The sequence below is a fragment of the Carassius carassius genome, chromosome 37 (assembly GCF_963082965.1).
Source record: "Carassius carassius chromosome 37, fCarCar2.1, whole genome shotgun sequence".
Lineage (NCBI taxonomy): Eukaryota > Metazoa > Chordata > Actinopteri > Cypriniformes > Cyprinidae > Carassius > Carassius carassius.
This window is the reverse complement of record NC_081791.1, coordinates 24,362,575-24,375,359: the sequence shown is the minus strand read 5'-3', so window position 1 is coordinate 24,375,359 and position 12,785 is coordinate 24,362,575. Positions and strand designations below refer to the sequence as shown.

At 35.8% G+C, this 12,785-nt stretch overlaps 2 protein-coding genes across 2 annotated transcripts in view; both read right to left on the bottom strand.

Moving 5' to 3' along the window:
- Positions 1 to 1,187, bottom strand: part of LOC132118476 (cytochrome P450 2J4-like) — a 28,771-nt gene extending 27,584 nt beyond the window's left edge. The window contains exon 1 of the mRNA XM_059528331.1: positions 1,072 to 1,187. The gene's annotated coding sequence lies outside the window, so the exon portion shown is untranslated. The remainder of the gene's footprint in view (positions 1 to 1,071) is intronic.
- A 1,230-nt stretch (positions 1,188 to 2,417) lies between these two features.
- Positions 2,418 to 7,652, bottom strand: LOC132117779 (uncharacterized). The gene is made up of 2 exons (XM_059527085.1): positions 6,985 to 7,652; positions 2,418 to 3,099 (listed from the first exon to the last, which is right to left on the bottom strand). The coding sequence occupies exons 1-2, from the start codon at positions 7,430 to 7,432 to the stop codon at positions 2,879 to 2,881; spliced, it is 669 nt and encodes a 222-aa protein (XP_059383068.1). The 5' UTR covers positions 7,433 to 7,652; the 3' UTR covers positions 2,418 to 2,878.
- Positions 7,653 to 12,785: the final 5,133 nt, after the last annotated feature.

Below are 12,785 nucleotides of genomic sequence, written 5' to 3'. Positions count from 1 at the left end.
AAGGCTTATGGAATTGTGGTAACATTTCATTATTGTGCTAAAACACACTTCATTAATTTTAATAAGTGAGTGGAGATAATTGGCTGTTCTTAATGTCACAACCGCAGCAGATCAGACTCAAACTGAGGAGTGTGAGTTCACACACAAACACAATAAATTACATACTAACAGTACATTTAAAAATAATAATCATGATAAAAATAAAAATTAAAACCTAACTGTAACCAAGTAAAAAGCATAGAATGCATGCAAATGAGCATCAGTAAATGTTTTCTCCTTTTTTAATTGTGGTGTACTGTCCTTAGTGTGAAAATATGGATCTCAAAATCATACTATTTGGAAAGGGTTCAAATATGCAGACGATGCTGGAAAACTGAAGAATGTGCAGGAACTGGAGGATTTTTCTGAAGAACAGCAGGCAGTTGAGCTGCTCAGGACTAACAAGGGACTCATGAACAACTATCACAAAATATTAAAACAACCAGATTTCATGAGTAGCTATTGTATGTAAACTTTTGAATCGGGTCATTTTTATAAATTCAGTCATAATTTTATCTTGGGAGTATATGTAAACATCTGTTTTGTGAAATTACAATGTATATATATATATATATATATATATATATATATATATATATATATATATTACACATTTAATTCATTTTTGTATGCAAGATTTCAATAAAACGTTATGGTCTACCGTTGATATCGTTGATATGTTTTAAACTATTCAAATATATTTACATTTTATTTATCACTGGTATTTCTTAAAGAATGTCCTGTATATCCTTTCAAAAGCCTTGATTTTGAAACTCAGAGGTTTAGTATCATTTATTATTTTAAAAGGGACTTTTTGCCACCTATAACTTTAGAAAGAAGGTAACGTTAACGTTAGAAGAAAACAAACCGCTAAAAGTCCCTTCACGATAAAGGCAAGTAAGTTAACGTCATCATAAAAAACACAACAAAGTTGGACTTTTCCCCGACTGAGAGTTTACCTCACAAACGCAGCTGCAACAGAAGCCGCATCGTAACGTTAAACACTGCATAGATATAGATGTGTGTACTTACGAGCACTCTGTTTATTAATTTAAAAAAAATGAACGGCCATGGAAATATAAACGCAGAGCCGTTCAAATGAAAAAACTGTAGTCGAGAGTCGACTGTCTGAGACCGAGGAAGTGCGGCTGCGGAATGTTGTGGTGATGACGTCACTGCGTGCCCGCCTACTTCTTGACGTCACTGCGCATACACTCAGAATGAAAACAAAACAGTGGGAATGTGAGTTATTTAATTTATAATAGACAGTATAGTAAAAGTGTGATAGTTATAATAGATGTATAAAGTTTAATTATAAATGTATTAAAATTTCTCCACATTGGAAAACCTTTGCACATCACTTTTCTGTCCAGAAGACTAACTTTTGTTCTACTTGCATTAATTAATATCACTGAAAAAGTACCCACTAATAACTTTTTAAGATCTTTATAATGTGCCAGGCTTTGTTTTTGTAGCTGAAACAATAATGTAAAAATGAATACCAAGCAAGTTGTTTTAGATAAATTAGACATGATGTCACACATTTATTAAGGTGACTTTTGTGGCATTAGTGTAAAATACAGGACATGACATGAACCAAAAAAAAAAATCATTTTTGTCTGTGTTTTTCTACAACTTTTGTAACATATTTTGATTATTGTTACATGGCATGACTGGACATATGAATTAGGACTACAACAAAACAATTTTAGTATTTTTTGCATTTTTGTGACATCTGACATAACAATTATTACACCTTGGCTACAAAGGTCATAACAAGTTATTGATATGGCAGGAGTGGCCAGGTAAACTGCCTAGAGCAATTTTTTTTTTTTGTTTTACTATTTTTTAAATACTTTTTTTGTTAAAAATGTATGAAAGAGAGGACAGCAGAAGTTTGCAAAGTTTGAAATATTTGATTATGCCTTTTAATACACACTGACTTTAATATCTGTTTAAAAATGTGATGTTCAGATCTAAAGCTTCACTATGACGACCATCTGCAATGAAACCTGAAATTATAGCCCTTTTAGTTGTGAAGTAAACAGAGATATGTATTTTTTAGACCATTTTGTCTACATATAACTCACATATATTATCAAAAGTCTATTTAACTGCAGTTTTCTACCATTTAAATATATATTTTCAGTGAGAAGTGTTTGTGTAGAATCTCTCATCTCTCTATTATAAAACACATTTTTGGTAACATGGCTTTAGATGAAAAAGCCATTGTGGATTAACTATTGATCATTTTTTCACTGGGGGCTGTTTATCTAAACCATCTTCGTTACTTAAAATTTCAAGCAACCTGTAGGTAGAAGATCTCTAAGCATTTCTGTTTTTAAGCAACAGATCGCAATAAACCTGAAATTAAATGTGAGTATTTGCAAATACCATAAGTACTCAGCCATAAATATCTGCAAAAAGCGGGAGAATCAAACCATAGCAGGTTGCAGGTAGTGTAGGAAATGGATAACAGCAGAACACTATTCTAGATTCACAGTGCATGTCTCCACAAAACAAGAAATAAATAAACCGAAATATTGTGTGACAAGACTGATATGAATGATAAAGAAAGTGTCTTTTCTCTTTCACTATTCGATTTGAAAATATAAAGTGTCTCACAGCACTCAATACGGAACATTTAATGTACTTTAAAGTGATTCCATTCCTTCTAAAGTCTCCCAGATTCTTCAGTTTTCCTCATCCCAGGATAAGTCTTCTGCCATGTGACTTCACCACACCGGCTTTCAACATCACAGATGCTGATCAAACTAAAGCAAATGTGCTTTTCTCCTCGTAATAAAGGGCTGGATCAAAGGTGAGAGTTTGGTCTCAGTTAGGTCCCACTGTAAGCTTCACGAGGTAGCTGCGAGGTCTCATCGATGGTGACCACCAGTTCTTCCAGCTTAATGGTGCTCGGGCAGTCAGAGTGATTGTACACGATGCAGCAAGTGTCGGCTGGATGCGAGAGTTCGCTCATTTCATTCATGCTGCTGCTGATGCAGTTCACCTCACTCTTGCTCCTGCGGTTGTCTGAACGGGGCCCAAACACCCACTCTGATGAGAGACATAGATTACAGATGATTATCAGTCACATTGAGACTCCAGAAGGGACATTAACTTTGTGACAGGCAAGCTGGGACAATATAAAAATGGATAAGTATTATTCTAGATGCTGACTGGCCAGTAAAGCATTCCAGTCATGCTGAAGGACATACTGTACAGCAACAGCTCTGATGTTAAACACCTGTTCTCAGTCATCCATAGAGACCAATTATTAAGCTTAGTTTACGTGTCAGAGGCCACACTCCAAACATGTGGATTAATTGAGATGTTTCTGAAAGACGTTCCACAAAATATGAAGCAGCAACTGTTTTCAACATTGATACTATTTAAATAATAAGAAATATTTCCTGAGAAGCAAATCAGGAAATCAGGAAGGAATTTTGAAGGATCATATGACACTAAAGATTGGAGTAATGATGTTGAATATTCAGCTTTGCATCACAGGGATAAATTACATTTTAAAATTAAATATTTAAATAGAAAATGATTATTGTAAATTCTAATAATATTTCACAATATTACTGTTTTACTGTAGTTTGAATCGAATAATTGGTGAGCATAAGATAATTTTTTATAAAAACATAAAAAGTCAACCGAAGATGTGTGCAAAAATAATGTTTCAATAACTTGCAGGGTATTACAAGCCAATACTATGAACTACTGCATATTATTTTTTTCATTCAAGGTTTATTCAGTCTCAATTTTTGACAAAAAAAAATAAAAAATACAGATTTTAATCCGCAGGTGTTTTGCTATTATTATTATTAATATTATTCAGTACTTATGTTATTATTCTATATTTTTTAGGGTCTAAAAAAATAAGTAATAAAAACATGATAGGAAGCACAAACCCCAGAAATGCCAGTAAACAGCCTCTGGCAGCAGAAGTGAGAGGTTAAACCATAGTAATCTGTACTGACAGAGGTGCAGAAATCACACAAGTTTGAGATAAAAATACATATTCATATGCAATGCACTCAAGTACATACATCTGATTACTGATGACAGTAATGTAGCAAGACTTTTGTGAGCCATAAGTCGGGTGAATCTCACTAAACCTGTCATGAACATGTCCGGATCGTACTTTACAATTCATGAAAAAAAAATTTATATTCCAAATAGGAAGCAACAACAGCATCTTTCTGTAATGCAATACACACTACATATTATATATGAGCCCCAGCCTGCTGTCTGACTGCATTAAACACTTTGCAGTTCACCTATTGCGAATTAAAGTGCTACTTGATTAATGATTTATACAACTGTAATGAACCGTCATCTAGTTTGAACGCTCCATCAAACTGAACACTAGCTGAAACCACCAGCCTACTGTATATATGCTGCCAAAGGCTGGAATAAATGCATTTGCCTTTGACTCAGAGAGCATGCTGGAATAGATGAGCAGAACTCTGTAGTGTGTGAGTAAACAAATGTGGCTGATAAAAACTTTCCACATAATAATGAATGTATGCCAATTAGGAGAGAAATGAGCATGATAAAATGATCAGGATGTTAAAAAGGATTTTTTTATAACAAAAAAAATAAATAAATAATAATAATAATAATAAGAAGAAGAAGAATAATATATATATCTCATGCTGTAAGAAAAGTCACTTTATTCAACCTGATATATTAGTTTCTCTTCAATTATATTTATAGTTTGGTTCAAACCTTACATTTTAATGTAATATTAATAAATAAAAAAAATACTTTCCCAAAGCCCAAAACACTCATACAAAGTAAAAGGATTAGTATAAACACCATACACCTATTCAGTATATTTTCTTAAAAAAAATTACTTCATGTAGGTCAGTATAATATTTTTTGGGCTTTTCAAAACTTAATTTCCCCTTAAACAAAATATAAATTAGCTATAATATGACAGTAGTCCTTTTTAAGTCAATGTTCAATTTAGCTTACTAAATAAAGACAACTTTGAAAGACTAATGTGTAATATGATGTCTTTTTAAAATGTGCATGCAATAAAATATTAAATAAATAACATAAAACTGAATAAAACCACAGTAATTTCTAACTCATAAGCCAGCTAATATGTGTTCTGCACATCATCAAACTGGTGTCAGTTGAAAATGCTATTTAAATAAAATATATGTTTTTCATTGTTTCCCCTTCCAGACAAATGCAAAGGCAAAAGTCACTGCTACTATTCTTAGGTGTCCTGAGTGGTTGCTATTGCTAAAAGGTTTCTAGGAAGTTCTGGGTAGTTGACAGATGATTTCTGTGTATTCTCTGTGGTTCCCCCCCCCCCCCCCCCCCCCCCCCATGACATTTTATCATCCACAAAGAAAAAAATGCAACTCCTGTCACTAAGAGAAATAATGGCACAAAAGTCAATTTTGAAGAAAACCCTAACCTTATTTTCCTTATCAGACAAAATGTAAACTAAAGAGAGCAATTGACTTGTAAACTAAACTGTATTTTACTACGATAGCAAAAGTGAGCTTTCTCCTTGTCTGACCGAGTAGAAAGAAAAAAAATACAGTGAGAATCTCACCAAACCGATGATCTTCACATTTACACCTCTCAGGACCGACACAAAAGCACAGAGCAACATCTACAGAAGAGTACAACCAGGGCTTTTGGAGAAATCTCTCAGGTATTGTTGAGTGCTCATGCCCCCTCTCTGCTTCAGAGGTGTGTGTGGGGGGGGGGGGGGGTGTAGGTGTGACCTGCCTGCTTCATCGCTTCTGGTAAACGTCAAGTTCTTTGAAAAACAGAAGTGAGGGACCCTGAAGGAATTAAATGTAATTCTTTTCATCCCCTTCCGGTTACTCAACACTATAGCTTTGAGAGAGAACGGGTCGGTATGCTTGTGGAGGTGAATGTGAATGTACAATGTGAATGTAAACAGAGGTACATTTCAGAGTTGCATGTAAGAACTGATGCAAACAGTTGTGTCCTCCATCAAGGGTCTTAAAAACTGAATATTATGAGTTCATGACCCTCACATACATATGCATACTTATCAAACATTGGGAGAATCTTCCAAAAAGCACACTTCAGCCAAACTCATTTTATACTCTTATAAATATGAATGCATAAACACACCAAAATCCAAAAGCACACAATATACCCAAAACATATAAATACTGAAAATATATTAAATTAAAATGGCCATTGTACTGTTATAGTGTTGGTTAACGGCTGCAATGAATGAATGTGTGTTTTGTTTATGACTTGCTATGGGAGAAAAAATGCTGGACTTTAGATGGTCCCGAGGTTTTTAAGCACTCTTTAGCTGGGAAACCATCTTAAATCAGTTCAGCCCATAAAATGTTTTTTTCAACAGTGCAATGTATAAAACTGATGCAGATGGAGTAACATTTATGTTTTCAATTTCTGTTAAAAATGCATAGCCAAAATACACAAATAATATCTAAACAGAAAATGATTTACACAAAAAATGACAATAGACTGCAGATGAATAAGCAGCAGATATGTACAATCTGCTGAAAAACCTTAGAAGGTCCAGCATGAACAGGTTGATCTGTTAAATGAGGATTTTAAGCATTGTTCAGCTGGGAAACCAGGTCAGACTATTCGTTGGTCTTGATTTTTCTTCAACAGTGCAATGTACAAAACTGATGCAGAGTTGCATTTATTCAGCTCGTTAGCTATAAATAGTCAAAACACACAACTAATGAAAACTTAAAAGAAAACCATATGGCTGGTTTTAGAGGGGGTTTAAGCACGTTTGTTGGTTTAGACTCAATAGTTCAATAGTGCAATATAGAAAACGGATGCATTTGTATTTGTTTTTCATCCATTATAACAAAACATTAATATACATGCAGATTGTTTAGCAAGAGCGTTGTTTGAATGATCAAATATATTAAATTTCCAGAATGCACTTACCCACAAACTCGTGCACGAGATCCTTCACCAGGTGCCCGACGATCGCGTACGCCACGGCCACCACCACCAGCGCGGCCATAACCAGGTACAGCACCGCCTTGGGCAGCTGTATCGAGTCCCTCGGCGGCGTCCTGTAGTCTGTGTACTGCAGGTCACTCTCGGAGTACGAGTATTGAAAGACGTGCTCCATTCCGGACGTGTGATTAGAGTTGAGCGGCGGGTGACTGGCGCTCATGCCGCTCAGGTCGGGCTCCAGAGCCGCCACCATGGTGCTCGTCACCGCTTCCACCCGGTCCATACTCTGATGAACAAATCCTGCTGAGTTATTCACAAGAGGCAAGATTTGAGAGAGAAAATAGCTCCAGTCCTTGATGGCTGTGGTGTTGCATAAAAACATAATGCCTTTGGATTTTAGCCTATCACTTCTGGTGGAAGTGACCTCCGGCATCACCAGTGGATAGTTGCGCCAAACTCTTTCTGAAGTCTCTTTCAGTTTATCCAAATGCTGATATCAGTTCCCTCATACATGCATGTCCTGGGTTAATAAGATGCAACTTGCAAATGTTAAAATGATTTGGAAATAAAACTACATCTTTAGAATTATGCATACAATTTTACAACATAACTCCAAAATTCAGTATCACAGCACTATATTATTTTCTTTAATGAGATAATAAATATTCTGCAGTATGAGCTTTGCGTAGGCTATAAATAATAATAAGTATGCTGTATTCTATTCTATTCTATATCGTTCGCGTCCATAAAATTCGAAAAGAGCTAGGAATATTCTGTAACACCTCGTTGAACTGAATACCTTTCATTCTATTCAGAACGTTTCCAAGTGTCACATAAACACGATGTTTGTGATGATCATTCGAGTCTTGTTTCCTCTTTTAATAAGATAACATGCAAACAAACGTTCTTTAAATGACAAATGGTGCAGTATGATAGGAGTTTTGAGTATAAAACATAAAACATACCTGTGTCTAAATAACCAAACGCCTAGGCTATTCAGGACATTCACAAATACAGCGTTCTCCTGAAAAGTATTTCCACATAAACACGATCCTTGCGACAATCGTGCGCGTCCATAAAAAGTCGATAAAAGTACGAAAAATCCCTCCAGCAGGCTACTGTCGTAACCTACACGTCATTTTGATTTAAGTCTCATAATATGCAAAAATCCTAAAGTCGTGTCGCTCTCCAAGAAAGCGTTTCCACAAGCAAGACATTTGTGAGCATCGTTCGAGTCCATAAAAAAAGTCCTTAAGAGTAATAAAGATCCCTCAGCGGTCTTCACGTCAAATGTAGCGTCAACACGTCAGCATTTTCCTCACAAGCTCCAAACACGCGCGCTGATTTTGTATGATGTGGGTGGCCGGGGGATTCAAAGCGAGTGCGTTCTAGATCGTAACGGGGGTCGCCTTCAGCAAATCTAACCATGTAATCTAACCCCATGTTGACCTGGAAACGGGTTTCGTGGGGGTTTTGCATCCTTTTCTCAAGAAGGTAGAATAAAGACGACGCGCCACTCGCTCGCGCTTCCAGCCACCACTGAGAGCGCGTGCAGACTATTGCTGAAAGGAGCGCGGTGAGGAATCCTAATTTTAAGATACTTTAAACATTCAAAACACTTAAAACGTTAGCTTTTGTCATAAATGACATTTTTACACGGAAAAGGGCATCTTCTTTGCAAAATAATAGGTTGGGGTATTTTTTTGTCCATTAACCATTGATTCGTTGAAGGACATGGCTGAAGGAGACTATGCAAAATCGACGGATACATCACTCAGTGTTTAGTCTTATAGAAATTATCACATTTTAAACATCACCATCACTAGCAAGGTGATAATGGTGGTCCAGGACCTCAACCCCCAGGACAAACCACTGTGGTTATCTCATCCGAACTATCTAACTAGCCGTGCGGCGTGCGCGCCACAAAAATCACGTGTTCCCTTTTTCTGATCACGTCGTGAGATATCCTCTAGCTTCTGCTGATAAGAAATTAGGAGACCGAGCGAAAACATCCTTCGTGTTGTGACCTGTGCCTCACGACTCCAAGAGCCGGAGAGAAAGAGATATACAGCCTATCTTTAAGACTGTCTTAATGTGACCAACTTTCCTGACTGCAACATTATGAATCTATGTGAGCCATCTGAATTTATTCCATTTTATATATATATATATATATATATATATATATATATATATATATATATATACACCAGGCATCAGAAATGGTAACATCTAAATTAAATGATTTTAACTCGAAAATGTTAGTAATTAAGTTAATCAAAGAGACAGTTCACAATTATTATTTTTTTCAGTCCTTTGAAGTCAATGGCTACCGTCAACCTCTAGGCCACCAACATTCGTCAAAAAATCTTCTTTTGTGTTCAACAGCTAAAAAATTCATACAGGTTTAGAAAAAGGTTCTTTGGCTCTTTAAGGTTAAACTTGCAGGTTAGCACTTCTCACAGTGCAGTTTGATGTTTTAGAGGGGTTTTGAGCACAGTAAGTTATTTATGATGGAATACTAGAGGCTATATAACATGCCAAACACCTGATTATAAAGATAATGAGACCAGCTAAAACCAACTAGAGCCAGAGATGCTGGTTTAAGATGTTTTGTTATCAAGATGATTTAATGAAACACAAAACTGCCCACATTAGTGACATACCTGAAATAACCAATGCAAGATTATAAAGTGGTTTAGTTAGCTCTTTTCCCCAAGACAAATAAGACATCACGAAATGCTCATACCTTTTACTCCCCGAGAGAAATTTGTCATGGATAGAGATTTATAGCACATTTTAGAATAGTAATGCATGAATGAAGAGGTAGGACTGTGCCCTTGCTGCATGCTTTAGTTTGCATTTTCTTATTTTAGTATGAAATCCAGATTCCCGATCATTAATTGAGGCTGGACTCAAACCTGTAACTGTCTGATCAAAAGTCAAATGATATAGGCTAATTATTTGACCAAAAACACCCTTATGCATAGTATTAAATCATGTCCCTGACATTTAAACTAAGCTTAATAGTTTTGCATCATTGCATCATAACTATAATTTATTTTAGCACCACAGAAATTCTGTATTGACCAATCTGGAAGGGAACTATACATTTTATAACTTCAAACTTTTAACTGATGCTGGACACCATCCACCATTAGCTAAAGAGTTCACCGCCACTGACCTCCACGAGTCCCTCTTTCAAGTATAGCAGTAACCCCTGTCACTTTTCTCCACAGGAGGTCATCCCTTCTGCATTTGTCAATTACCTCCTGTGATATTTTGCACACTGTGTGTCCGCTGGCCTTGCCGTCCCCCCTTTCTGATGGACTGGAGTCAATTAAGAGCGTATCAGAGCTTTCAATGAGAAGAAGAAGAGGAAGAGACAGGAGTCAGTGACCTTACAGCAAAAGACCAAATCAGGTAGAGGGAGGCGTGCACGACTGAAGTCTGAGCAAGATGTGATGGATTTTCCGGTTTAGGGTTTGATGATAAATATCAAAAGACCATTTATTAAAGCTTGGCTGAATGCAGCAATGCTCCTTCAAAGATCTGTCTCCTTGTCTTCAGGTGAGATTAACATCCTGCAGTGAAGAAAAAACATGTTTTATTAAATGTTCTGCATATTTAGTTGGGTTTTTTTAACCACACAAATTGATTTTCTAAATCACCATCAAGATATGTCTTGGAAATGAATTAATTTTATTATTACTTTCCATTATTTCAGTATGTAATGTTGATTACATTGCACAACAAGTTTACAGCAAACACTAGTTCTCACTTTAGGGAATATAGTGTTGAAAAAGAGATGATTTTCCCCCCTTCAATCTTGTTTGAATTTCTAAAATAAAAGCTAAAATCTAGTGAGATTGCTGTATAGTATGATGCCTATACAGGAAGTCTAATATGCATCAAGCTATGTGTTCTGTGTTTAAACACAATGTTGTATTGTTAAATACAGGGAAAGTCGTGGCCTAGTGGTTAGAGAGTTTGACTCCTAACCCTAGGGTTATGGGTTTGAATCTCAGGCCGGCAATACCACGTCTTAGGTGCCATTGAGCAAGGCATCGAACCCCCAACTGCGTCCCGGGTGCCGCAGCATAAATGGCTGCCCACTGCTCTGGGTGTGTGTGTGCACGTTGGATGGGTTAAATGCAGAGCACGAATTCTGAGTATGGGTCACCATACTTGGCTGAATGTCACATCGTCACTACAGTGGTCTGTAACATCAAAATATCTGGAATGACACAATATCCTCGCAGTAATCCATCAGATGGAAACCTCAAGAAAAAAACACTCTCTCTCTTGCCATCATGCAGTGAGCTACCTCTAGATTAAACGTTTCCCATCTTCTCAGAGCAATCATTTTAAAGGCATGCACAGGGAAAATGGAGATATTCTGGGTGGATAATCTGAGCCGAATGGCTTATTCAAAAAACATTCTTATCCTCTGAAAAAGTGTGCTAATTTCAAGTGCTGCCATGTCATTTGACGTGCAGGTCTCCAGATGTGCACATAAACTGAGTTTGTACACTCAGCATTGGCATGACTGGGCATTATTGGCAGAGGAGCAGCACTGAATATTAAATTGATGACCGATATCCAGTAATGAGTAACCACTAGAGCCAGACAGAATTATCTGATTTTAGAGGAAGTTCTGCTGAATTTCACAAAGAGATTTATTGCTAAATTAATGATAATTATTACAAATCATTTTCATTAATTAAAACTGAACCCGAAAAAAAGGGAAGATTTGCATAACGCTGCCCAGATGTTCATGCAAAGAAAGAAGGTGTACCTTTTATTCTCATTGTATTATTTTTGTTGCCGCTGCTGCCATGTCATATAGACACTGTGTGTTTCACTGTGAAAGTGAAACTACTTTGTTTGGCCTTCCAAAAGAGGCATCACAATTTGTTAAGGGGCGTAACATTTCCATCACACAATTGAGGTATTCGGCCAATCACAATGCACTGAATAGCTGGCCAATCAGAGCACACCTCGCTTTTTAGACCAATGAGCCTTGTAAAAATCAAAGCGTTTCAGAAGGCAGGGCATAAAGAAGCAACAATAATGTACAGTAATGTGTTTTTTTTTTACCTTAAACTGCATAAACACATTTCATTACACCAAATACACAAAACAATGTTCTTTTTAGCAACGTCATATGACCCCTTTAAAAACTTAAATGGAAAACTACAAATGTTGCCTTGGCAGCTAAGTGAAAATTTGAAGTACTAAAATTTGTAAAACTAAAACTGAAATATAAATAAAAAAGAATAAAGCTCAAAATATAAAACTAAAAATGTAATGTATTAGTAAAGCTAACTGGAATATGCAAAATAGGCTCATTGGAAATGCGTGCCTTCTAACTGGTGTTACAGACATGTATTTAGAGGCAAGTATTTGGAATGAACCTGGGTTGAGAATATAAATACATTGAAAAAATTAATAATAAAATAAAATAATAAATAAAATAATAATAATAAAATAAAATAAAAACCTGAAAGAGCACAAAACTGCTTAAACTTCAAATAAAATGAAAACTGAAAAATGTATATATACTGTATATATATATATATATATATATATATATAATTAATTAACACTAAAATAATACTGGTTATGCATGTGCAGATTCTGTGCTTGGACATGACCTACTAAAATACAATTCTAAATAGACAAATATCTAAAATCTAATCAAATATCTATCTATTGGATTTAAATGAATAGTATACACAAAACAAAATCTATTTATTTTCTGAGAAAAAGGTTAAGTGGAATGT